Here is a 27,664-nt window from a genome sequence, read left to right on the forward strand (position 1 = left end):
CTCAACCCACATCTGAGAAGGGTCTGGCCCTGGATAATCCACCTACTCTCCTTCTTTTCTCCAAGATTTTAAACCAAGCTGTCTCAGCCTCTCCTCACACACATCATCTTGATGGCCTCAGCTGCGCTTGCTCAAGCTTGTCAAAGTCTTTCTTGGCCTGGAGATGCCCAAACTGGATCCTGTACTCCAAATGCTGTTCCCAAGGCAGGCAGCCAGCCTTCCCTGGCTGCGAGGGCACACAGGCTCCTCTTCAGCTCCTTACTCACCAGAAGACATTTTCTGTAGAGCTGCTTTCTTTCTCTCTCCTTGGCTGCCAACCCAAACTGCTGCACGGGGTTATCCTGTGCCACAAGCAGGACTTCACACTTGTCTTGGTGTGATTCCTGCTGTGCCTGGCACCGCTGCCTTCCAGCCAATCATCCCTCCCAGCCTGGTGCCATCCAACATGCCACCACACAAGTTGTTAATGAACAAAGTCAACAGGCTCAGGCCTGGAAGCAGCCTGGGATGCATGTGGGCATCACACTTCCTGGGGCAGATATTTTGGATCTCCTGCACACAGCTGGATAATTTTTAGTGTGATGGAAAGCATAATTTTTTTCTGTTTACACCATGAGAAGTAAAAAGGGAAGAGGTCCCAGCATCAGCAACTTCTCCCATGCCAAATTCCTGCACCCTCCCCTGCTACTCCCTCAGTGGCACCAAGACCACACGTTTAGTTGTGATTGAACTTGAGACAGGAACTAATATGTTAAAAATAAATTGATTTATTAAAAAAAAGTTTAAGTGCAGATCAGTTCCCCTATCTGGTTCTCTACATGGTCACACAGAGATTTTCACCGGAACAACTGCAGGAGAGCGTGGGAGTGAAATTAAGTACCAAAGGAAAGTGGGAGCCACTTAAACTCAACTTTTGTTTCAGGTACAGTGACAAAATGTGACCCAAAAAAAACTTAGGTGAAATAAAAGACGTAATTTTCTGGTTCTTCAACCTATCTGGGTCAAGTATCTGCCTGACAGTTGATTTTATCTAGAATTCCAGGGATGATGTTTCTTGTGTAAGTTTAGGGAGGTCTGGCTTGATCTCCTTCTGTACAAAAGGCAATTAATTTTTAAACTCTCAGGGAAAAAAAAAAAAAAAAAAGAAAAAATAGCTTTATTCCATTGTGCGGTTTTTGATTGGGAATTAAAAAAAAAAAAGGAGCACACAGGCTGGCAGAAAAATGACAATCTCTTACCAGCTGCTAAAAATATCCTTGAAGTTTGTATTTCAGTTCCCTCCTCCTTTCTAACAGAAATCTTCCAAAAGTGTTTCACAACTCACTATTTGTTGAGCAAACCCCAGCATTCTCACCCACTGCAATATTTACATGGGGAAGTGATGCCATGAGCTATATTGGGTTTGATTTGCACTATTTTACAACCATAACAGCAGACATGTGGATACAATAAATGTGCACAGCATTCAGAATCAGCTCCAATTTCCTCGAGCAGGAAACAATCAAGCAAACATAGATATTTAACCACAACACATATGATCATTAAAACCTGCCTTTATGTTGAAGGCTGTAAGATATCTTAAGTGAATCCTTATGGAATAAAAAACTTCAGGCTGTGCTTTCCCAACCCTCTTCTTTGAGGTTTGAGCCCTACTACAGCTTCTCCACCACGACTCAAAGCAGGGTGTCCTGGGACTGTCAGGATTTGAGTTCTGAAAAACGCTGTGCTGCAGGAAAGTGCCAATTTCCAATGCTGCTCCTGTTTCTGGAGGGCTCAGGAGGAGCCCATGCCAGCTGAGGCTTCAATATAATTTTCCTGCCTACAGCCATAGGATGTTCACTCTCTGTGTTTTACCAACAGAAACATTCTCCTCACCAGCTCTAGAACACTACTGCTAAAATAAACCAGGCTTGTTCTACACAAATATGACCTGGTTTTATGGTGCTATTCCTGCTACATGTTCCAAGCACAAGTGTACCCCCCATCTTTGTCTTCCTCAAAACAGTAATCAGTGTACAAATAACTGGAAAACTCCCTCCACTCCTCCTGGTACCTGGAAAAAAAAAATCAATTTTCATCTCTTTCCCGTAATATTTGTTTTTCTACCATTGAATCAAGTTCTGCAGACACTTTCCTGTGGTCAGCAAAAGGAGCTCCTGGCCCAAACCCTGCTGCTTGTTGCTGCTCCCCCACCTCCTGTCAGTGACCTCAACTCAACTGTTCCTTGGGCTACAGAGCAAACCTGGCCAACTGCTGATCTTCCTAAAAAAGGTAAAACAGAGAGAAATGGTTAAACTGGGTGAGTTAATTGTTTTAGAAACTATTCTAAAGTGGGACAATACAGTATCCTTGCAGGAACAGGAATGACTGGGAAGTGCAGAAATACCTTAAGCCACTCTTGTTTCTCCAAAATATGCAGAGAATTGTAGAGTAATTTGAGACTATCACTTTAACAGTACTGCCAGCTTAACCTCTTTTTCCAAGTCTCTTAATTCAGACAATGAAAGGAGTGACACTATTCCCTGCTGCTCCTCAGGACAGAGGAAGACACAAACATGAAGGGACAGAAATAACACATTCAAGTACCACATTAAATATGAATATTAGCACTCGTGATATGACAGAATGCTGAGTTATAAACTCTGAAAATCTTCAGAACAAATATTTACCTTTTGAAACAAGTGCCTTGGGAAAAAGAAAAGAGAACAAAAATTAATCAGAGGTCAGTAGAGAAAAGCTTGGGTTTGATTCCCAGGCACTGCATCTTAAGAATAAATTCCTACTACATTTTAATGCAAAAGCAGCACTGCAAATAAGGAAATTAAAGGCTTGAAAAGGGCTGATTGCAAAGTAGGAATAGAATTTATGTTAAAATGCTAAAAGCTTATTGATTTCTCACTTGGAATTTCAAAGCAAAGAACCAAAAAAGGGGTAAAAAGTTTTTGAGAAGTTGAGATCTCCTTAAGGAAGAGCACAAGGAACAAATAAAATAGTGAGAAGGGCACTTGAGAGAGGGAAAATGCCTCTGATCTTTGGAGTTAAAGCAGATTAACAGAATCAGAACTGCTACCACGGGGAGGAGGAAGAGGAGGAGGAGGGCTTGGGAGCCTGGGGAAAATGGAATGCAGGGTGGGGAGAGGAAACAGACACTGAGCATTGAGCTAAAGCTGGTTTAGGGTGGAACCATTTCAAAGCCAGGGTGTAGCCAGGGAGTAAGTGTGTCTGGGTTTAAAGCAATGATTTTAGTTTCCAAACTTGAAAATAACCTGACCTAACCCTTCAAAATAACAGAAACTCCAAAGTTACTCCGGCAAAGATTTTATCCTAATAACTCCATTAGCCTGTGGCCGTGGTGATACAGATAACCTGAATTATTCACTGAGCACCCTCTGCACAATTCTCAGTGTGGACACAGATCAGTGGTGTCCGGGGTTGGGTTTTTTTTTCCCTTTGGTTTTGCATTTTGAGCAACTCTCAGCCACCTCCACACAGCTTCAGGCACACCAAGAGTTCCAGAGAGGGTCCAGAAACCTGGGCAGCTCCTAAGCCCAAGGAATGCAGGCTAAGCCGATTTTGGGCTAAGAAAGAATTCAGGGGGTGGCACAAGAGCACAGAGCTGTAACCCCTCCTTGCCTGGCTGCATCACTGCTCACCAGGGTATCAAAATATCTCCCCAGCAAACCCCCCTCAATTGCAGCAAAGATTTTAACACCTTGCACCATGACTGCAACGTCATGGCTGTAAAAGAAGGTGGAAAAATGCAGTAATTAACTTAATTTTCCAAGTGGCAGGCAATTTGTAGTTTACTATTACCTACCCTCAAAAATACTCCAACACCTTTCCAATAAGCTGTTTTAATCCAAAACATCTACCCTGCTTTAAAAGTGGTCTTTCCAAAATGAGGCGTAAAATGGGTCTAAATAACAAACTAAAAGTAGGAAATTGGTAAAATTTGAGCCTGTGTTGATTTTTAGGACATCAGACATTCATCTGCCAACTAAAATTTTAGCCAGCCTAGTTTTCAGTCATGGCTGTAGCAAACCATTAAAACACCTGAAGTTTTCCCATTGCAACCAGGACTCAGGCCATGGCAGGTGGACTGGAGACTGCCTCTCTTCAAAGCAAAATCCATTTAAAGGAAGAGTAACTGGCTGTATTCTGTGCCTTCTGTCTGGATAATTTCAACACTGCCTGCTTCCAAAACTTCTCTTAGCACCTCCTTCAATACATTCATTTTTGTCTTGTAGAACAGAGCAAAAATCTTTAGGAGTCCCTTAAACACCTGAATCCTGAGTACCAACACCACACTCATCTTTCCTCCCTTTCGTCATTTTGCAAAATCTGGATTCCTCTAGTGGGACCAACATGCTTGCCAAATACCACAACGAGAACAGGGGAATTTTCAGGGGAATTACTTATTTAATAATGACTTGAAAATATAAATCAAGGGAAGATCTGAAGATTTGCATTGACAAAGGGACAGAGATATAAGAAGCCCAGTAGCTTGCTGAGAAAAACCAACTTTGTTTCAAGAATAAAATCATCATTTACTAAGGCAATCCACACATTCACCTGCCTGTACTCAGGTCCAGAGACCTCACCTGCAGAAACTTTGTTGAGTTCATCTGGAACAAGCCCTTCCTTGCCGGCCTCTGAAGCCTTTTTGCAATGTAAGCTCCCTGTGTGATCCAACTGTTCAGCATCTGTGCTCCCCAACAGCTCCTGTAATCATAATTTGCTCTCTGGAAACCAAGACAGAAAAAGGGATGGGGAATGTTGACGACACCAGCTGTCTCCAGGCTTCCTGGGGAGCAGAGCTCCTGCAGCAGCCACTGCAGCCACACATGTGGCATTGGAAAACCAGCGACTTCAACGGCTCCTCACCAGGAGGGAGGAAACTTGTGCATAATTAAAGATTTTGATGGGGAAAACGTTAAAGGAACTGTGAGCTCTGCAAAGTCAGAAGGATACAGCCAAGTCCTGCCTGTCCTTCCCATGGAGGTCACTAGTCTGGGCATACTCAAGTCCTGACACTCTTCTTAACAGAACACAGCAATTCCAATACATGTATTAAAGGAAAAGAAAAGAGTTCCCAAACTGTAGTGCCTTTAGAAAGGGCTGCTCTGTTTTAAAAATAATTAGCTTCATTTCATAGTCAATTGGCACACAGAAATTCACTTGCAGCTTTTGGGTGCAAACACTCAGAAGATGTGTGGGAGTATTTCCTTGGAAATAAATTCCTGAATCATAACTACCATGCTTGAACTAACACATTAATAAAGGCGTCAATAAATTCTTCAGAAGACACCCTTCAAGTGACAGTTTTCCATTACGTGAAGAGGCAAAACCAGCAACACTTTGCTGGCTTAACAGTGAAGATATCCATTCTCTTTTCCAAACACCACCTGATCCTGTAGTCCACACACTCAGGATGTGTAATCCTGAAAAACTTTTATCCAGCCAGGTTAAAGGAACGGGAACCTAAGGCAGATAAAGATGTTCAAGGCACAAGACTACTTCTGAATTTCATAACCATCTTTGATATGAAAACTAACAAAGACTAAAAACCATGTTTCTTTAGAAAACCGATAAAATTCAAGAAAAATGGATAAAATAAAAGGCAGACCTGTTATTTTGGCAAGTCCATGGAGGAAATTCTTCTTGGCTCAATTATGAATAAAGTTATTATTTATAAAAGCCCATCCTTCAGTTTACTTTGGAGAACTGCTGCTTCAAGTTAATGTGTCTTGATGAGGAAAACATACATATGAATGTTTCCTACAAGGAATGACAGACTGACATCCTGAACAACCCAAACAGGATGAGAAAGACAAAATGCAATGTGTTTGATGCTAAACAGACAGTCCAAATTAATAAATAGAGACTAACATGAAAAGATGGTGCTCGTCAAGCTTTGTGCTTGACTGACACCACCCTGAGAAACTGAGAGCTGAATCACAGTCCCAATCCAGCACCTGAGTTTTCCGTTTGCATTCTTCTGCAAATCCTATTTGATCCTTCTTTCTTGGATGAAAAAGACAAACTTCATGGCAGACATTAACGATCTCTTGCTATTTCCATTATGTTAGATTACCATTAATACGATTACCTCAGACACTCCTTTTTATTTTAATCTCCAATGTTGTCAGATTCCAAAACTCTCACCAGCACCCCACCAGCATATGGGAAATCAATGGATTCACAAAGAATTTTCTTACCCTTTCAACTTAAATAAAATCTACATCTTTTTCTGAGATGTCATTCATTTGTATTTAAACAGTCTTCTTAAATATCTGGGACACTTTAATACACCTGCCTGTACTGATAAGAATGTTTTTCCCACTGAAAGCAGCACCATTGCTGAGTGTGAATGAACTGAGTTGTTTCAAAAGCAAAGTTTCAGTGACAGCAATGTGCTTCTTTGTAATATAACAGGAATAAAATAATCCTATATATAATGGAGGAGTAGGAAGCGTATTTTTCATCTGTCAAAATCCTGCCCCAAATAATCACTGAATTTAAAGGGTGATGCAATGGTTATTTGCAGGAGTCTCCTTCCAAAATGCTGCTGAAATCCAGTGCTGTTTGCAACCAAGACCAAAAGAGTACCTTACACAATTTCAGGAGGAAGACTGAGCTTTGAAGAAGTATTCTCCTAAATCAGCTTTTGCATTTCCAGAATGCAATGTCTGTGTTAACCCAGCAGTAGAGAGGCATTTGTAAACCACCCCAGTGAACCCAGCAAGAGCTTTCAGCCTTAGCAAGCAGCATCTTAAAATAATGGAAAGGATAAGAAAAGTGAACGAGCCTTAAAGAACAGAGAGTTCTAGGTAACTTTCTTCCATCTCAGTTACTTCTGAAAGAACATTCAACACCCATTTCCTCAGTGAGTGAGCAGCTTTCCATCTTAGCTGTGTACATTGCTGATAGGGACACTTTTAAACAAATGAGGTAAAAGAAAGCCCTAGACTATGAAGTCTGTTTCAAAAAATGAAACCTGACATGATTAAATCAAAGACAACTTCAAGCTGAAACTTAAACACAACCCAAATACTTGTTACAAGTGTCTGCACTGTGTCATTACCCATTTGCACACAAGAAAATCAATTATTCTTCATACTTAGGAGTCATGTCTGCAACACCCCTACAGCACTGATGAATTCTAACAGGAGAGGGAAGAACCTGGGGTACCAAAATCCAGCCTAAACACTACTCTGTAGCTCAGGATATGAAGTTTGCAGGAAAAAAAATCTCCCATTTGCTGGATATGGGAAATACCAGAAGACCCTACTGCTTGCAGGGCCCCAGACAGGATGTTTTTGGGGTAGCAGGGTTGCTTTTACTTCACAGTGAAAGAGCAGCAGCCTCACCTGAGTGCCCATTTGATTTCCCCCAAACCACAGGTTTACCACACGAGAGGCTGCCTGTGGACAAGGTGTCCAAGGGTAGCAAAATCTGAACATATATGGATCTCAAATCCTTTGAAATCATACTGAAAAAATCCCCAAAGACACCACAACTTGACCTACAACACAGGCGGGGCTTGCAGAGACAATCCCTGCTGCTAAGCCCACATTCACCCATTCCACAATTTCAGGCCCCACAATGCAGAGGAACCTCCCAGTCCAGCAGGGCAGAAAGGAGAATTTCACCTGCATTCACCTCTCCAGATGGCCAATACGGGGAGCCCAGGAGCAGCTCAGTCTCCACACCCATCTCGTTCCTCATGGACACACTGCTCTCTCCCAGTTGCCACTGCCAGCACAGGCAGCCCCCAAACCTGCTCATTTTGGACAGCAAGAAGTCTTGCCACTCATTTTTCCCTTTTCTTTTACCACCACCATTGGAATATTGATACTCTTCCCTTAACCACCACCATCCAGTTGCCCTTTTCCCACCACTGAAACCACCTCCTTTATTGGAAACTGCATTTAAGGCAAGATTTGGAACAAATAATTTGTTGTGTCTGCTGACATGCTGTCTCAGCACTGTGCTGAGTCAAGCCCCCGAGCCATCTTCCTCTCATCTGCGAACAGCCACTGCAATTTAATTCCCTAACAATTAGGAATTAAACAATCTAAGTTTCATTCAGCTTCCAGTAATACAATCTCTTCTGTTGTGCACTATTTTCCATAAAGATTCTCAGTCTACACCCAGCTTTCCAAGAGGATCAGAGCTGCAGCTCTGTTTCTGCAGCCACTCCAACATGTCTGGTTCACTCCAGGTACCTCCAAACCCACATGCCTCAGACAGCACAAGTGATTGAGCTGTTTTTATGGGATGCCGTGGAAAATGAAAAATAGTTGCATGAGAACAGAGACCAGGTAATCCATGCTGAGTCTTCACTCAAAACAAGGCTAAAATACACGCATTGCAAAAATTGAAATTCTTCATAAATCACTGTTGCCTTAAACTATCTAGTATTTTTCTTCTTCTTCTAACATTGTTTAGATTTTATCATCAGCTAATTAGAATAATTACATGCAATTATCCTGCTGCAGCAGATAACCATAAAACATAATAAATCTCAAGACATTTGCAAAGTTACTGCTCAATGAAAACCACATTTAAACTCCAGTAGGTGAGCAACTTCAACCTTCTTTTTCAGCCCACAAAGACTTTTAAGACTTTCAGTACTCTTTGTATTGTTTTTTTCATCCAAATTTGGCGACATACAAGTGTATAATCTCACACACCCTTCTCCTGGCTGACTTGGATTCTGGTATGCAATGAAACACAGGCTAACTCACAGCACAGACTAAGTTCTTGAAGTCAGCTTGAGAAAGTTTACTAACATACTCCCGTAAGTCCTTAGAAAAAACCACCAAACTCCTGGTCCAGAAGCATTCCTGAATCTATTTATTGCCACTGATTAATGAATCAAATGGGACAGTTATCTTGAGACAAAAAAAAAAAAACCAAAAAAAACCTGAAGATTCAGAGGAAGTCAAGAAAACAATTTTCTCACTGGCTACACGCTTAAAACGCAGCCACTTATCTCAGACCACGGGAAGACACACATCAAAATACACTTGAAGCCATAGTGATGGCTTGTTGTTCTTGAGAGTTATTCTTGAAAACATGTTGTTCTTGAGAGTTACTAAACACTGATCCTGCCATTACCAGCAAAAGGCGATGGTGGTTTTCTTACCCAAGAGAAAGTGACACCTGAATATCAGGAAATTCTGAAGATGCTATCGGTAAGACTAAATTACGCCTGCGTGTGTGGTGTAATTACATCATCAATATACAGTGAAAGGAAAATTCTTCAACCTTGACATCAATGTCCACACCTGCTAAAATAAATTATTTTAACCTTTCCTCTTGTTAATTCCAACAATTAGAGTGGTGGTTTTGGGGTTCAAAACCAAAACAAAACCATCACTTCCTACAGGAGAACCAGCCTCCATTGGGGCTCCTCACTGAACCATACAGTGCTTGGTGCTTCTGAATTGCTGGCAACACAACTTTCTACATTTTTGTATTTCTGGCAAGCTCCTATTTCAGAGGCTGATAAGATCATCCCATAAACAGATCTAATTAACTCAACGCTTACAGTTTCATCCCCAAAAACTGGAAGAATTACTTACTTGGGTCTCGACTGCTGTATGGCCATCCTGAGGCAGGTAAAAGGGGCAGCACAGGAGAATTTGCCCTGCTGTCATCCTCCACTTGCTGCGTAATATGTCTCACAGTTTCTTTGTTTTTCCTGTTCTTCCTGCGGCCCGTGGGCTGCCAGCCATCCCCCACTCCTTGCTCTGAGAACCCACTCTGTATTGCACTATCCTTGGCAGAGTGCAGCTCACCCCCTCCGTAATGGGACGGTGACACCTGCTCCTCTTTGATACGCAAAGACCCATAGCCCATGTCACTAGCCCAGAGAGACTGGGACGAAATGTCTTCGTGGCTGTCTGGTTTTGGTTCTTGATCCTCTTTCCCATAGCTACTCCCTCCCTCGTGGCAGCTGGCAATGGCTGAGTCCCCGGAGGAGTTTGCTGGGCTGGTTCTCCGAGCCAGCCAGGGGGATATACTCCTGCCAGCCACGACTGCCGAAATCAGAGCGTCCGTGCTGCTGCTGGAAGGGGCTCCCAGCTCATAATCAACGAGGTCCTCCGAGGCATCAGACTTGATGCTTATGTCCAGAGCTGCTTTGATGAAGTTGTGACAGGCCTGCACGATGTCTGTCATCTGCAGGTAGCTGGCAGCCGACATCACCTCGATGACGTTCCTGCTGGTCAGCGCCAGGTGTGCGGAATACATGAAGTCAATGATTGCCTTAAAGCCCTGGGCGGTGACGATGTCCAGGTGGGTGACTGTGGCCTGGTCAGAGGTTTTCTGCACCTGGCAGTAGAGGGTTTTGAAGTAGCGGCTGCTCCCCAGGAGGACGTTTTTGTGAGCCTTGAAGATCTTGCCCTCCACGATGATGCAGACATCGCAGAGGATGCCGTGCTGCCTCTGCTCGTTCAGCTCCCGCAGCAGGTGACGGTAGTGGGAAGCAATTTCCATATCTTCCTTTCGGTTATTCATTTGGAGATCTTTATGTTTCCTCTTCCACAAGTCCTGCACGGGGAAGGAAATGACAGGATTACAAAATCCAAGACAAGGCTGAGACAAACCCCAGGTTGCACCAAAAGAAGCAACAGGATCATCTGGGAAGAGTGCCACAACTACAGCTACTGCCTGCAATGCCTCCACATTCTTTACAAAATGCACCTTACTTTGGCCAGACTTCAAATAATTTACATTAAAAAGGACTAGATTTGAAGCCAATCCTCCAGTGGCTCATAACATCCCAGAGCAAATGTTTCTTTAAATTGCTACAAACTTGTAAAAAAACCCATCTGAAGTAACCAGAGATCAACAGCTGTCAGTTTTTACTGTGAATTTGTTGAAGTTTGGTTTTGAAAGAGATACTGCACTTGAAACCATGCTCAGATGCCCACAGCCTACTGAGGGGCACACTGTAACACATTTTCCTCGAGGGAACAAGCACTGTGTGTAGCACACAGAGGAGCTGAAATCCTCAAACAGCAAGAGCCAATTGAACCCAGCATCTCCCTTGTTATACTCCTGTGGAGGGGCTAGAAAAATAGTTTAAAAGTCACAAGAGCAACAAGCAAATCCAAGAAAAGTTTTAAGTCCCCACCCAAACTAAATGGGCAATAGATCACAACTACGGAATTAGTGTTATTTGAAGCTCTACTACTTACAAGCAATACTTTGCAATAAACATGTTATTTCCTTGCTTTACATCTCCAAGTTTACCCCGCAGCCACCCTCAGATACTGAGTAGAGAACTTCTCATGATCACCTAAAGAAAGGATCCATATGACCAATATAAAGCTGAGAAAAATTCACAGGGCTTTTGATCACCTTTCATAGAATTTGGCAGTATTATCCAAAATAAAAGGCTAGCTGGTGCCAGCAGCAAAGTATCTTCTAAGTTATGCTCCAGATTATCCTCCTCTTACACCCCAAAACAGAAAAAAGGTCCTAAATGTTAACAGTAATCAGCAGTGCAAGGATTTTCAGATTGATTTTTTTCCAGTTACTATCTTTGCAACTCAGTATTTGCCTTTGACTCCACAGCTTTACAAATCCTTTGGCATTTAATTCTGCCATTTTCTCTAGCTTGTACTACTTTTTGTGGAACTTACTATCCAGATTTATCTACCATGGAACAGTGGTTTAATGGTCCAACTACTTAAGAGCAGCAAGGTGAAGGATATCTTACTCCTTTCTCTCAGAAGCTTAAAATTTGTTCCAATATATAAAGTCCCAGCTGTAGAAGTGATATGAGGGTCCACATGTCAACAAACAACTGTAAAACTGGACCCAGTTCCAAATGTTATTATGTGCAGGCACACTCATCAGAAGCCGGGGTTTAGGCTACTGGTTGTTACTTATAAAAACCAAACTTCTGAGGTCGTACAGCCTTAAAGCACACACGGTTCAGGGTTAGCACTGGCATTAAGGAGGATGTTTCCAGCCTGGAGCACCTTTCTAACATCCAGAGCTCACACGCAAATTCAGTCCCATCTGCTCAAACTGGCTCGCAGCAGTGGGCAGCACAGCTGTGATTCAGGAAGTTTCCTTGGCACATTCAAGTGTGTTTCCTGGGCTGAGGAACACAGATCCATAAGTACCCTGCCCCCTTCCCCTACCCTGTGCTATTATTGTCATTGGCAGGAGCAAAATAGCTGCAGTTTAGTCACTGTGGGCTAGAAAAGCACGTCCTAGCCCACAGAACATCCGTGAGGTGGGACCTTCTCCTAGAGAGCCACCTGATGATTCAAAAGTTCAAGTTATGCAAGACTGCTCCAAGCTCCTCCAGTTCTGCAAGGATGGAGCTGCCTCTCTGCAACCCCAAAAATCCTAATTTGCAAGGCCAGCAAATGATCACTGAGAAATGTTTGCTTCCCTCTAGAGAGGAGAGACCTTCTTCCTGCAACACCAGCAAGCTGAATTCTGTTCATCCCCTTCAAAGCATGCAGCTGTTCTGCAGAATTAAGCACAGAATGCACAGAGAAGCCAATCTCTTTTTTTTTTATTGAACTGAAAGAGGTCAATACCAGTGCAGCTGCACACACCTATTTACCACAGAAATCTGCCCAGAGACCTCAAACCAAATCCTCACCCAGACACCACCTCTGTCTCAAATAAACAAAATAAATCGATAAGAATCAAACCAAGAATCAGGGTTGGGGAGTGTGGAAAGAAAAATAAATTAATTTTCAGGTGTTTGGCCTGAAAAGGTTGTGATGGCAGCAGCCAGCACAGCATCTCTCTAATCCAGGCTCTGGAGGTGGCTGCCAGCACTTCCCAACAGCTCCATGTTGGAAAGAACCACCTCTTAAGGCAGAGTGACAGTTCAGTTTTGTCTTTATTCCAGAAACCACTACTGCATCTACTTTTAGGAGCTGAAGAGTCAGCTTAGTCCCCTTAGGAAATGTGAATTGCCACAGAGGATAAAGGGAGTTGTCCATCACCAGTCATGTCTCCAACAGCTGCCATATCTACACAATTCAGGGGAAGATGTAAGAAAACCTCAGAGCCCACAATGAGGAAGGGGTCAGAATGTTCTGGATACGGCATTTCCTTTCACTGTTCCTTCATGGATATTAAAATACACATTCCAAGACACCAGCTCCCTGGAACTGTGGAGAGGAAGGGCAGGAAATCTCCTGCAAGGGTAATTTTCTCTTCCTCAATTTCATACAGATTAGCATCACAGTATTTGTCAATGTCTCCACTTGCTCTTGTGAATTTATGGCACAACATTTTTCCTTCTTCAACTGGAAATTGTATCAATTCCTTGAGATTTTATTTCTTTGCTATCTCATACATTTATTCAGTTTAGTTCATTGGGTCAGGTCCCCCCTCCTGATAACAGTCCACTTCAGATACATCGTGTCCTTTTTTAAGCTGCCTGTGGCAGAAATACAGAATTTAAAATATGTCTCTTGCTACTTTTGTTTTAGACTGGAGTGGTTTGAGGTTCAGGCATTGAGATGGATGGATGGGTGGATGGAGCTCTTGCTCATCTCTTTAGGAAACAGAAGATAAGGTCAGAGAAAAGATATCAGGGAATTTTTACTAAACACAAAGACACAAAAATCTCTGCAAGACTCCTTTCTGACCACTGAGGTGGGCACATTACAGCACCTTCAAGCAAGCAGTGAGGTGGATACTCCTGTGTTCAGTGAAATCAATAAAATGTAACAGTTTCCAAATCAGGAATTATTACTGGAGATGTCTTGATCTTCCTCTGTCACAAGGTCTGCTCCCTCACACCCATCACTCCACATCCAACACCTGTCACAGCATTGTACCTTTTAAACAAGAGGTCTTTAGGGGAGAAGATTAAATATGCCTCAAATTCAGAGGAATTAATTAGTTTTCTGTCTACCCATGTCAAACCAGAACATCCGTTTAATGTCAAGGATCACTAGGGAATTAATCCAAGTTAAATTTAAGGCAATTTGCTAGTAGTTAAAAATTCAAGAAGCTTTAAAACCCTGTTCTTGTGTTCCAATTTCACATGCTGTTTTGTGGCTTGTTGATGGTTTGTTTTGCCTTTTTTTTCCCCTTTCCTAGGTGAGGATATTTATTTCCACTTAAAAAATGTTGTGGAAAGATTTCTTAAGAAAAACTGCACCTTTCAAACTTCTGTAGAAGCACAGTGAAGATAGAATAAACTGGAGATTTCTTAGAAACAGACCTCAGAGATTAATGATGTATTTTTTGGTTTATCTTGGGTCTTTTTAGTACATAAAGGCTTTAAAAGTTGAGCATCTACCAGGATTCTTTAGGCCACATCACAGCTTTCCAGGAAGCCAACGAACCAGGAAAGCTCATCTGAAGATTTCCCACAAAATAAAATTGTAGCAGATCAGGCTTTCTTCATAAGCCAGTTCAGAGGCAGCACAGTAATTCAAGTATATTACTTCTCCAAAAAGAACTAAAAAAAAAATAATGTCCCAAACCAAACCATTGCACCTAACAGCAAAAAGAACACAAAGTGAGCAGATTGAAGAGCCACTTTCATTTTACTTCTCATATCACAAAACCCTGGTATTGAAGTAAGCATTAATAATTGATACAATCTTTAACCCTAGCTAGAGTGAACCTATGAAAGTGTATTTTGCACTGTCATTACAGTTATTTCCACATGAAAACAGCACCTGATGGCACAGTAAGTGTCTCAATCACTCTTCACTTCCCACTGGAAAGGTTTCAAGAAGAGTAAATATTTATTTATTGGCAAATTTCTCAGACCAGGAATGAGTCTTCTAACCAAAATCTTAACGTCACTAAAATTAGGGGGCACAATTTTTTTGCATCTAAATCTCAGTGCATTACTTGAATTTTGACAAAAAGTCACAGATGAGAAATGAATTGCACACAGAATCCTCTCCAGAGCAGTCCCCTGGGAAATAGTGGGGACAAAAATAAACTTCCTTCCCTCAGAAAGAAAACAGGGGGAAAAAAAGGCCTGAAGGTTTTTGGGGAGGGGAGGGTTTGCTCTTGTTAGGATTTGTTTGTTGGTTGTTTACTTTTTCTTTTCTGAGAATGTAAGTGAACTGAAGATTTAAACTACATGGCACTTCATCTGTATCAATTTTCACAGCATGTTTCTACACTTAATACCAAGGACCAAAGGTACAGAGCACCAAAATGCTCACTAGTGCACTCCTCCACCACTCTGCTCCCTAGAGAAAACATGCCAACTGGAATTTCACCAAAAATGTGTTGTTTCCTCCCCCCTCTCCCTTCAGAGGAAAGTAAAAACAGATTAAGGAAGAACTCCAATTCACTCCAATGCTTTATTACACAAAAACCCAACAAACACACCCCACTTCTCTGCTTCCCCTGTGTCCTGTCCATGTTTCCACTCCCAAGACATTCCAACATTTCTAAAATTCCTCTGCAAAGGAGCTCTGTAAGGTGAGATTGGGCTTGAAATCCTTCCTTGCAGAACAAGACACAGTGTGCATGCAAGTTTCGCTTTTATCCAGTTAAAGACAACAGAAATGCACAAGATTCCTACTCTCCATCTGCCCTGTGCTGAAAAGAATGGAGAACAAAACCCCTGAGGAGCTGAAAAGGACAGTAAAGGAGAGAAAGAGAAGACTCAGAATCCTCATGGATGGTAACTCTCTGCAAAGACACTGCTCAGGAGCTTTACAAGCACAAATCTCCACAACAGCAGTGTTTTCTCACATGTGTGTTTGAGGAACAGCAGCACACAATTCTGAGTTTTAATTTCTTGATACTATGTAACACCAAATTATATTCATAAGATCAGCTTTGTCCAAAATAGACAGAAGTAACAGCTTACAAAAATGAACAGTGGCTAAAAAAGAAACTCCTTTTACCCTAGTCTGATTCCCAAAACCAATCATTTGCTGTTTTAAGTTGGTCATTCCAACCACAACTCTGAACTGGAGGAGAAAGAGGCAGATGTTTGCAAATAGACCAAACCAGGCCCTTGAGCCAGAGGGGTCACTCAGAGCTCAGGGTTTCATGCACACAAGGTGTACCACTGCTGAGCAGGGATGGGAACATTTAATTGCAGCCCAACAGTGCATGTTCAGCTGTTGAGGGATTTTTGCAGGACAGTGGACACATTCAGGAGATGCACAATCCAGCCTTCTGGTAACAAAGTAACTGGGGAGAGTGAATCCTTGAAGACAGAAGAAGAGTCAGCGAGAATCAGCAAGTTGTCAGCAAAGCTCGGGAGAGTGAAAAAAAAGAGGACTAAGGGTGGGCCAGACAACCACAGCCATACACGTGTAGAATTGGGTGATCCAATTAGCATTTAGTCTTAGACTCGTGGACAGTCAGGATTGGTCAATTATGTATTAGCTAGAGGGACTTGGACATTATATTATAAATATAGGTTTCTGTATTATAAAGTTGGCTTCACTTGATCACAGTGATCATAGCGTGATGTCCCGTTACTGATCTGCCGCACCGCACTCGGCCTCGTGGGCTGGGGCTCACAGGAAGAAAATAAAAGTTTCACCATTCATCTTGAGAAGAACTACAGAAGTACAGAAAGGGCAGGGATTTGGGAGGCACATGATTTTCAGTAAACTTAAAGAAAAATACTAATTCCATTTTCATTACCAAATTTGATAGCCCCACTGAATTGGCAGTGACTGCAGGGCAAAAAGAGCCCCAAGTCCCTACATAAACTAATTAACCTTGGTCTGATCAGGATTCACTAAAATTTCTCCAGCTTCAAGCCAATGTTGCCCCATCACAGAGAGCATTAAATCAACATCTCTGTTTAGAATCTGTAGCAGATACAATCCAGAAAGCCCATGAGCTCAAACAGCAGAGTAGAACACTGCACACTTCCAGCTCTCACCATACCATTAAAGCTTTGTTTCCACAGTCCAAATAAGAACCACAAGGAAAATCTAACTCCAACAGCACAACCTAAAATAGCAGGGAGTCATAATTAAATATTTCACTCTACTCTAAAACTTTAAACCAGAGACTTGGCTGTGGCCTTTCACCTGTCAAACTACCCCCCTGGTTATGGGTCAGCCAACGTGCAGGAGCTGGACAGCATAAAAGGGCAATCAAAACACAGGATTTCATAGAAAAATCCATTTATTAACCTTCATTAACTCTGACAGCACATGAAGAATTTCAAGAGAAAACCAGGACTGAAAATGAGAGGCAAGTGAAAACTGCTGGCCTCCACATTTTGGGAGGAGGGTAATTGGAATTCAAAAGTTAGAAACTGTAAAGTTAAAAACTTTCGGGGGAAAAAAATAAAAGACCAGATACGCATATTTTTCTGTATTGTTATTAAAAGTGACAAGTGATTTTAACTGATTTAGTTAATGAAAACATGTAAACTGCAATATTAAATAAATAAACAAAGAAAATACAAGACAGTTACTTCTTACCAGTAACAAACTGGGTTCCAGGTCTAGTGTTTCTCCTACAACAGCTGAGGACATCAACAGCCCCAGGGCAGCACAGGTAGTGCCCTGATTGTGACCTTCTGAGAGCACTGGTGTGAACTCTTGTAGGAGAAAGACAGAACTATGACAAAAAACAAAACCAGAACAAATTATTAGCAATAAACTAACAGTGAAATATTTTGAAGTCCTTTCCCTCCAAACTCACAGTTATGACATCCTTACTTGAGACTTAATAAATTCCAAAAAAGTCAACTCTAAGCATATCAATACATTGAAAGTAATTAAAGCCTGGCTACCACTTTGTAATAATGTAAACAAGAGTTACTTCTTTAAAGGTATGGGAACAAAAAGGTCTAATTTTAGCTACTAAAACTTCAATCAGACCCTTGAACAACAGGGTTTCCTGTTTGGGAGCTTTTCAAAACATTCTCACTTTAATGACTCTTTAAAGAGACTCACCTTATCTGACCTATAAAATACTCAGCTTTAAAAGCTACCAGTACAGCTCCTGAAGGAAATTTGCAGTGGAACACTCAGGAGAATTTGCTCTTGAAATGTTTAGTTGCCAGTTTTTAGTGGCTGACACCATTCTGGGTTAAGAGACCAAACAGTCTCAAGATTTGTAAAGCTTTGTGTAAAATGCAGATGTTTAGGTATAGTAAGACACATTTACAGACAGGCTCCTCAGAGAAAACCTGAGTGTTTATGGTTACAAGGTACAAGGAGTAGGAAAAGTCCAACTACACCAAGGCTTTTGTCTGTGAGGACACATCCACTAAAACTATCATCTTATACATCTATTTTTCTTGTATAAAACAGACTCCGTTTTCATCAGAATAGCATATACACCACACTGGCAACATTTAACTTACAATCTAACACTTCTGAGTCTACTTTATTCAAAATTTTATATTGTTAGCCATAATAAAGTCCTTTTTGATCTCTGCATTTCAACACATAGATTAGCACTCTTAATGAAAATAAGCTATAAATCAATACTGGTGATTTCAAGACTGACCTTCTGTAGTGACAGATTGTGGAAGGAAACATCAGAAGAGAAAAGTTAAGAAAGCTTTTCCAACACAAATTAATGCCATTATAGAAGGTGAAATAAAATATCTAATAAACAAACAAAGTAATAAGGAAAATCCAAGCGTTCTTATGGCAAACAGCAGAACTGAAAATCTTGAAAACAAATATGACCCAGTTGAAGCAAACACCAGTGACTTTGTTCCCTGTTTCTATTCTGAACTGCCAAGTCTTGCCTTTCTCTATTTCTGATTGCTTCTCCATAGCAATTGTTTTGGCGAGCTCTTTTTAGTGCTGTTATTTGGACACTTAAGAAAAAATAAAGTGGTGAAGTGAGGAAGCCAGACCAACCCAGACACATGGGAAATTACTTTGTTAGCAAGGTGTAACAAGGTGTATGTATTTCTACTTAGACTTGGGGCTATTACTGTTAAAACTCTCACTTACACCTGTCCCAGAGCACAAGAAGAGCCAGAACAGATTGGTAAAAATGGCAAAGCTGAGCCCTGCACTTTTTCTTCTTTGCTTGGAGCTGTGCACCTGCTTCCCTCTTGTGATCAAACAGATGAGAACAGACTGACCATGATGGATGGAGACACCCCTGCCACAAGGAAGGAGCAGAACAGCCAAAGGTATTTCTCCAACTTTTGCAGATGACCAAGATTTCTAAATGAGCCTTTGTTATAATTGTTAAATCAAGTTTTATGAAGAAGTGCCAGCCCGCGTAACGATATTCTCTCCAGGCCCCCTTTCTCTTTCCTATACCACATGACAAAAATATCTTTGAAAGGCTGAGAACTTACCGATACTTGAAAGTGTTTCCTGTCAGCAAAAATAAACTTTGCAATGTTTCACAGCTGGACAGTGCATGTTTCAATAAAGACAGGAGAACGGCCTCTGGTAAGAAGCTCCAGAAAGTTCATCAGATGGCCTGTATTTGGGAACAGAAAGAATAGGAGACAAAAATTAAAATCCAAATTTTAACTGAATACAAAGCCCTTCAGTGTCACATAATTACAAGCAATGTTTAAAATAACTGCACATTTACAACACTGTTTGCATTTTAGCAAGAAACATTCTGATATATTCCTATAATTAATCACGCAGAAAAAATTATTTAGCCCTTGTGTTAATGTAAAGAAAGAGTTTAACATACCAGTACTAAGAGTGTTAACAACTCCTGTCTATGCTTCCAGAAGTGCTTTGAAAATGTCTCTCTAAAAAAACAGCAGTTCACAAAAGGATTTTTAAAATTTTAACAACATTGTTTCAGTTGACATGTAAGTTTCAGTTAATGTTTCTATCTGCCACCCACATACTTTAAATGGGGTTGGAATTAATCTCAACTCATGGTTATAGTGATTCCCCTCCAAACCAAAATATTTGCCTAAGGTTGCAGAAAAATCATGTGTCCATGTTGTGTGAAAGGAAGAGATTTGAGTTTTATTCCCATCCAGTTTGACTGAATCAGAGTCTTTGAAAGCCAGCATGACCCCTAAATTTTAACCACCAAGCAGCATCCACAAAGGTACTGAGGAAAGCACTTTGCTTATCTTGCAAACATTAAAAAGCTTGAAAAAAAAACCCAAGCAAACAACCCAAACACAAAAATGAAGATGTAAATAACTAACAGAAGCTTTACTTTCCATGCCTGTAAAAGCTGTGCAGCCTGAAATACAATATTCCAGTGGGTAACAAGTTGCTAATCCCACAGGAAGCACCTTTGCAACAGGGCACAGGTGTGTGCGCCCAGTTCCAGCTGCTCTCTTGCAGAAATATTTCCACTGCACTTGGATTTCCTCTGCATTTCCCTTATTCATTTCCCCATAACTTCCAACTCTGTCCACCTGCCTGTCTCCCCATCCTGGTACAGTAACAGTTGCTCAAATCGTTCCCCTGGTTTTGATCTCTGTTCTCTCTCTCTCGTCTGGTTGCAGCAGGAGAAGAACAGACCCAACACTACTCATGTCATGGACCCTGTAGAACACAGCAAGAACTTGGCAGAACTGGTACAGGGTACCAGGATTGAAAATTCTGGTGACATTAAAAAAAAAAAAAAAAAAATTAGCTATAGATATATCTGTTACTCTAGCAGAAAAGATTAAAAAACAACCTGAAAAGAAATTCAAATGCCTGTGGCTCATATGACACTTACCTGTCCAAGTGCCATTAGATCTCCTTAAGATCTCCTACAAGATCTTAAGCTTTTACTTTAAAAAGTCACAAAAGAAATCTAAGGAAAAAAAACTCTGCTCTTGTGCATCTATTAGTCAAAAAAACAACATAAAAAGTACCTTAAAAAAAAAAGAGGATTAGAGAACTGTAAACTTATCACACTGGGAATTGCCCTGAAGAATGGTTTCCCCCAAACTTTTCATTGTTTTTTGGCTTTTTAATTAGGGGATCTTTGCCAAAGTTCCCAAACTCAATACATAAAAAGGGAAGGAGCCAAAGGAGGAAGAATCATGAGGTGATTTTTAAAAAGAAGAAAAGCATGGGTAAAAACCAAGAGAAAGATCACCTAAAAGACAGAAAAGACACACAAGGAGTCCTGAATAACCTAAGAGTAAAAGAATCAACCAGTGCAAAACTAAAGATAACATATGAAGGGCTCTGAGAACAACCTAATTCTGTCTGTGTAATTCATGCTGCAACCCCTCCGTGCCTTGGGTAAGGATCCTGGTTTACTTTTTAGCACAAATCTCATAATCCAGATTTGATCAGCTACTACTAAAAAAAAATAAAAAATGGAGGGGAGCAAAGCCAAGAAGGACACATTGGTAACAAGAAGGAAGTCAAAAAGCTCATTTTATATTTAGCCACCACCTCATTCTCCAACCTTATAGTAGCAGGACTGTTAAGAGCAACTGGGCCCTGACTACTTCATTTATTGGCACTTAAATTAGTTGGGTTTGGATATTTTAAGCGCTTAATGTCCAATACAGACCATTGATTCTTCTGTTTCATGGCATGATCTGAGCACTAGTCAGGAAGGTATTTTCTCTGATGCTGTATCAGTGCAAAAGGTGCAAATTTTGTTTAACCCTTTCCTCTAAGAGAGCGATCCAAAGCCCTGAAATATCAGCTTTCTGCAGAGCCTTTCTCCATGGGGTGAGAAATACCAGGAAGCAAATTCAGATGGAATAAGCAGTTTGTTCAACATATGGCAAGGAAATAATTAGGAAAGATAACTAGGTATTTCAATATACACAGGTATAAACATATTCTTTAATATACAAAACCATGCTCATTTTCTAAATAGGATTCTTGGGCAGGTAAGGCCCTGGTACGCACTGACATTCTTGTTAATAAGTGTATTTTAGTCCACACACAAGCTCATAGATATGGCTGTAGAATTTTTGACACCTTGCTGCCTCTTTACAGTACAGGAGATGCCAACTCAGAGTCACTATAAAGCAAACACAGGGCAACTTCCAACATTTGCAGGGTGTTTTTCTTCCCAAGGGCACACATGAGTCAAGTGAGCAGCAGAACAAGATCACCACTGTCTGGGCTGGAATAAAAGCCAGCCACATCCCCAAAAATCAAGGCAAAAAGGTGAGCTTCAGCTCTAATTCAGCATCTACCTGTCACATTTCAGCAACGCCACCTCTCCCCTTCGGTGCCAGGGACATCCTTGTCTATGCACAACTGAACACATTTCCATCTCATTAGAATGGCTGTCAAGGATCTCACCCTGTGCTCAGAAGCTATTCCAAACCAACATCTCAGCAGCAGCCTGATGCTTCTTAAATACATGGGTATGAAAGAAAGTTAAAGCAACTGTTCAGAAAATAACTGCACCACAACTGACTCGGTAAGGGACAGCAAACCCCACCCACGAGCCTCTGGACTCCACCACATCCCAGAGGGAATTCATCCAGGACTTCACACTGGTTTGCCTTCATGAAGAATAAGCACTTTTAGTATGATTTTTCATCAGTATAATTGAAAATCTTTGGGAGAGCTGAGTAAACCCCTGTTTTGCAGAAGGGGAGATGGGTAACATGAAGTTACACAACAGCACATTCAATCAACAGCTGGAGGATGGGAACTGAGTCCCAAAGAGCAGCTTTCCCTCTAAATTGGACACCCTTGTGAATCCAAGCACACCAAGGCAGCACAAACCAGAAAACTGTTGATCTGTTTAGGGAAGTTGAGATTCTTCCCTCTTGCATCTCAAGGAAAGAAGCCCCACATGAACTGATACAGGCTTTTCTTTCTCATCCTGCCTGAAGGACTGCAGATCCAGAGGGAACTGAGAAACCCAACTACTGAAGGATGTATTTAAGGAGGCTGCAAACACAAACATACAAAAAGTCCTCGAGAAGGGAATAAAGTGAAGTTTTGAAGCAACAAATTTTAACACTGGAGCCCTGACTGTTACTGTGCTTGCCCAAAGATCATAAAAGCTCCCACGGAGATGCTTTAGGGATGCAGTAGGATCGCAGGATTTCCCACAGACCAAATTCCTGCCTCTGCCTCGCAGCCGCTCCTCGAGGTCTCTCCTAATGTGACCCCTGCTCTGTGCACACAACCTGCTCGCTTTTGCTATTAACACACTCCCAGTTTCAAATATCACACGCAGAAAACACAGGTGAGCGCCACACTTCAAAATATTCCAGCCAAACGCAAGCCGGGAGCGAAATACAAAAACGGAATTAATCTCTCTGTGTAAAGTGTCAGAATTTTCCAGGGTAGTGCTCACAGCCAGGAGCGGACACAGATTGCTGCCTCCTGGGAATTATAACGGACATGTGGGATAACCATTACAACTGCAGGTAGCTCTTCAAAGATTTAAACTAAGCCCTCTCTCCCTGCCCTTCTGTTTGCCCATTAAACTAAGCACATAGGAGCATGGAAAACCCCTGTGAATGCTTTTTACCAGTTTAGGGGAATCTGGAAAGCGTTACAGAGTGCTCTGGAGCAGCCAGTAAAACCGGCAACACGAAGGGAAAAACGTCCTGGGAAAGGTTGAGCTGTTTATGAAATAATTCTGCCCTGAAAGCAGGCAGTGGCAGTTTGGATTGGGTGTCAGCCTGCTCTGCGCTGCTGCTGCTGGGAGGAGAGGAAACTTTGCTTAGAAACTTCAAAAACACGGATCTAAAAAAAAAAAAAATAAAAAAAAATCCACGCGAGTGGATAGCAAAGACAAAAGGAATATGCTGAACCTCACAGAATCACAACACATCACCAGAGGAAAAGCAGGCAATTAAAAGATCTTCCAAACATGAGGCATTTTTCCTTTTGACAGAGGGCTGCTGGGGAGGGGGGAGCTACTAAACTGGTTTTCCTCTAAGCACTTCCAGATATTAAAAAAAAAAAAAATCCTCATGCAAAGAACATATCCACTGTTGTACAACTGTCCCAGAAAACAAAGACCACGGGGAGAAAGTGGCCCATTTTCTCCAGTCTCCAAGAACCCCAAGTACAGGTCATGTTTTCAAAGGCTCAGCCCTACACACTCCAGAACGGAGCAGCATTTAAAGCACAGGAATAAACCCCTAACGTGAGAGTTACTAGAATGCCCTGGTTTTGGTACCAGACTGAAATTGACTCAATTCCACCCAGGCGAACACACAGTCTATGAAAACAACCGCGAGAGAAGTTTCACTGTGAGTGAGTTTCCCCCTCCTGGACACGCTGCATCAAAACCAAAAGATTCGTTTTCTATTTCAGTTATCCCATGAACGCACCAGAATATTTTTCAGCAATTTGGGAGCCCCCTGAATCCTGTCCTGTAGCTCATTCTCCAGCAGCTCCTCTGCCTGCTCCCTGTCAGCTCCCAAAAAACACCTCAAAGCTGTAATTCCTCACCACATGTTGAAAATATTGTGACTAATAATACACTCCACCCATTTTTTTCCATCACTAAGGATTTCAAAATATAAAACTTGACAAACAGAGAGTTTAGAAGGGGAAAGTCAAATTTTATTTCCAATTAAAAGAGGCTATAAAAGTGAGGTATTGATTAAAGTGAAAGAGCTAACCAGCCAGAGAATGCTTCTTCAAAAATTATGTTTTTCTCACTCTTCTTGGGTATCACTGCCTTTTCTTATAATCTCCACAGGAAAATAAAAACAGAAAAAATACCCTCTGTCTTTTTTGAGAAAACACATTTAATGCATTAGTAGCAGGGCTGATCTGTGCATACAGAGAGCCCAGACTCAATAAATACTTGATTGAGTCCACAAACTGAGACCTACATCTCAATGACAGCAACTAAATGCTAAAAATGATACCAGTGATGCAATTAAAATGCATGCATGAACTTTGGTACAGGTGTCTACAATGCCACTGTTTGCTAAACACATCTCCTAATTAGCATGGCTTTAAACAATGCTGATAATAATCCCGTTCTGTAAGGCTTGCCAAATGAATCATTGGGATTGCAAAATAAAAAGCATGAAGAATTCATTAAAGAGCTGTTAAACTCTCCTTTGTTTATCTTTCCCCGGTCAGGTGTAAAAATAAATAAATATGGGTTTATGTCTCCGGATTCCATCCCAATGCTCCGCTCCACAATAACGTGTCGGGGAAGAACCTCCTCAGGAGGTACCAACATTTTTTTTCCTCTCCGTTTCAAAAGAGAAATCCTCCCACTATTACAGTCCTGAAAATCTGCTCCATTCTCTATTTGTCATCTGGGATTGAGTTATCAGACACTACTTGTATTACTTTGGGAACTGACATGTCTATTTACAGAGACACAAAGGCAATCCAGCAGCACAACCCCTGCTTTTCCCAGCACCTCTCCTTCTCCCCTCCGCCAAATTCTACCAGCACTTTTTTCAGGGGAGGGGGGAGGACACCTCACTAGTTTCCCAGCATGACAGAGAACATTTCCAGCCACTTTTGCACTTGTTACAGCCCTATGAAAAATCACCTATATCCCCCCCAAAGGAACAGCATTATTCTTTCAAGGTTTTTTTTTTTGTTTGTTTGCTTGTTGGGGTTTTTTGTATTTCTTTTTTTTAAAAGAGGGTCACTTCCCCCATTTCAGCCTGCAATTAAAATGGAGGCAAGGCCAGGCGATCTATGTCTGGCTTTAGGGGGAGACAATAACCCAAAACAGGCCTGGCTTTAAAAAAAAAAAAAAAAAAAAAAAAAAAAAAAAAAAAAAAAAGGAGAGGAGAGGGAGAAAGAGAAAGAGAGACACGCAGAAAGAGAGAAATACAACATGCTTCACCAGTATTATTACCTCATCCCTTTTTCCAAGCAGTTTTGAACCACACTCCTGACAAACTCTTGGTCCAACTTGCACGGATGCTGGTTTTTAGGGGGCGGAAAGGGTTTTAATGCTGGAGCCGGGATTGAGGCTGGCTATCCGCAAGTGGAGCTGCTGTTAAAATGCCCCCTTGTCTCTTCTCCTCTCCCTTGAGCTGGGTGTTGACGCAGCAGAAATTACCAGCTGGAAAATTCCCCTTTTGGAGGTTACGGGGAGGAGGGGGGGCGGGCGGAGGAGCGAGGGGAGGGGAGGGCCGGGGGAGGGGGGTTAAACCCGGCACTTACCAAGTTAAGCCATCCACCCACACCAAATAGGACATCGCGTCCCAAAGAAGGCTCCGTGCCCCCCTCGGCGGGCAGGGCGCGACCGGCCGCGCTCCCCCCGCGGCGGGTGGGCAGTGGGGGGAATAGCGGGGATCAAAACGGGGATGGAAACGGGGATAAGGATAAAAACGGGGATAATAAGGGGCATAATAACGGGGATAACACCGGGGCGGCGGTACGGGAGCAGCGGGGGGGCGCTCCCCGCCGCCCCTCGAGGGGTGGGGGGGCGGCCATGGCGACCCCCGCTCGCCCCGGGGCGCGGGGGGCGGCGCGCTTACCTGTGCCCCATGGAGGAGAGCGGGGTGTCGGAGCGGCCGGAGCGGTGGCTCCGTCGGTCACTCCGTGCCTCTCCTCCCGGGTGGGGAGGGGAAGGGGAAGGGGGGGCGGAGGGCGGAGGAGGGGGGGGGGGGAGAACCCGGCGGAGGGGGGGAAGGGGGGGGGCGCCCGGGCGCGCTCCCGACGCTCCCTCGGGCGCGCGGGGCGCGAGCCCGCGGCGGGCGGGGGGGGGGGGGGCGCGGGGGGGCGGGGCCGCGCGGCGCGTGCCGGCGCTGTCCCCGCCCTCTCTCCCCCAGCGGCGGGCGGTGATTGGGCGGCGGCCCCTCCGGCGGCCACGCCCCCCCGGGCACGCCCCCCTCCCCTTGCGCCGGGGGAGCGGGGGCGCCGCCGGCGGCGCTGCCACTGCCGGACACCGGAAGTGAGGGAGGGCGGGGGCGCGCGGCGCGCGGGGCACGCCGGGACAGCGCGGGGGCCGCGCTGAGGCGGGGGCGGTGGCGGCGGCCCCGGGGTCGCTGCCGGTCCCGGTGCCGGTCCCGATCTCTATCCTAACCCCGCCCCTGCTCCTGCTCCGGACCTCTCTGGGCCTCCCCGGGTGTCTCCTGCCCCCGGCAGGTGCGCCCGGCCCCGGGAGGGGCGGCTGTGCGGGGCGCGTCCCCTGAGCCCCGGCGCGGGATGGAGGGCGGCGGGTGTTGGAGCGGGGCAGTGCCGCAGCCTCGGGACCTTGCAGAGAGAAACAAAAATCACTTTCCCCCTCTTGTACGCACTGAGATGTGTTTCACACAATGCCCTGAAACGAAACAATGTAAAATAAGTGCAGCCCGGAGCCCCCTGACCCGTAATGGCCAGAGGGCGAGGCCGGCGGTCGGCGAAGGACGGAGATCAGAGCGGATGGAGATCACAGGCAGCTCCGCAATGGAAAACCTCCCGCTGCAACAAAGGGCAGGGCTGTGCCCTTTTGACTGTCGCGCTGAAGGATCTGACAGAAACTGCCCTATATTTCAAAGGACGGAGCTTAACAGGGCAGGATGGGTCTGGAGCGTGGGGGAAGCCGGCGCGGTCGCACGATGGCCGCGGCGAGCGGCGAATCGCTCTCGATGCTGTGTGCGGTCGCTGGACTGTGGGAGCAGGAGCCGGTCCGGCAGATAAAACGTTTGCAAGCTGTTTTATCAACATCTGCGTGCTGTGATTGCGCCCGGCATTGGGGAGATGCATCTCTGCCCGGCGGGGTTGGCCGCTTGCATAGTTAACTGACTTAGGTGTGCAATCACGGTAATTGCCTGGCTAATCGCGTGCCGAAGGTTTAAAAATTTCCTCCGTGGTTTCCTTTCCTTCATCCTATATATTTCCTTCATCTCTGGCTTTCA

General features: G+C 43.3%; 1 protein-coding gene across 10 annotated transcripts in view; it reads right to left on the reverse strand.

Moving 5' to 3' along the window:
• ZBTB46 (zinc finger and BTB domain containing 46) overlaps window positions 1–26,420 on the reverse strand; it is a 53,286-nt gene extending 26,866 nt beyond the window's left edge. For 2 of the 10 annotated variants that reach the window (XM_068207821.1, XM_068207820.1), the window contains exons 1-5: window positions 25,986–26,122; window positions 25,675–25,884; window positions 19,277–19,404; window positions 17,427–17,565; window positions 9,591–10,560 (exon numbers count right to left, since the gene is read on the reverse strand). In XM_068207821.1, the coding sequence (XP_068063922.1) occupies window positions 9,591–10,560; window positions 17,427–17,480 (1,024 nt within the window). In that variant the 5' untranslated portion in view covers window positions 17,481–17,565; window positions 19,277–19,404; window positions 25,675–25,884; window positions 25,986–26,122. Of the gene's footprint in view, window positions 1–9,590; window positions 10,561–17,426; window positions 17,566–19,276; window positions 19,405–25,674; window positions 25,885–25,985; window positions 26,143–26,302 lie in introns of those variants that run through there. The other 8 variants (XM_068207815.1, XM_068207812.1, XM_068207813.1 and 5 more) reach the window with 8 other exon arrangements.
• Between the last annotated feature and the right edge of the window lie 1,244 nt (window positions 26,421–27,664).

Source organism: Anomalospiza imberbis, chromosome 17 (genome assembly GCF_031753505.1).
Source record: "Anomalospiza imberbis isolate Cuckoo-Finch-1a 21T00152 chromosome 17, ASM3175350v1, whole genome shotgun sequence".
NCBI lineage: Eukaryota > Metazoa > Chordata > Aves > Passeriformes > Viduidae > Anomalospiza > Anomalospiza imberbis.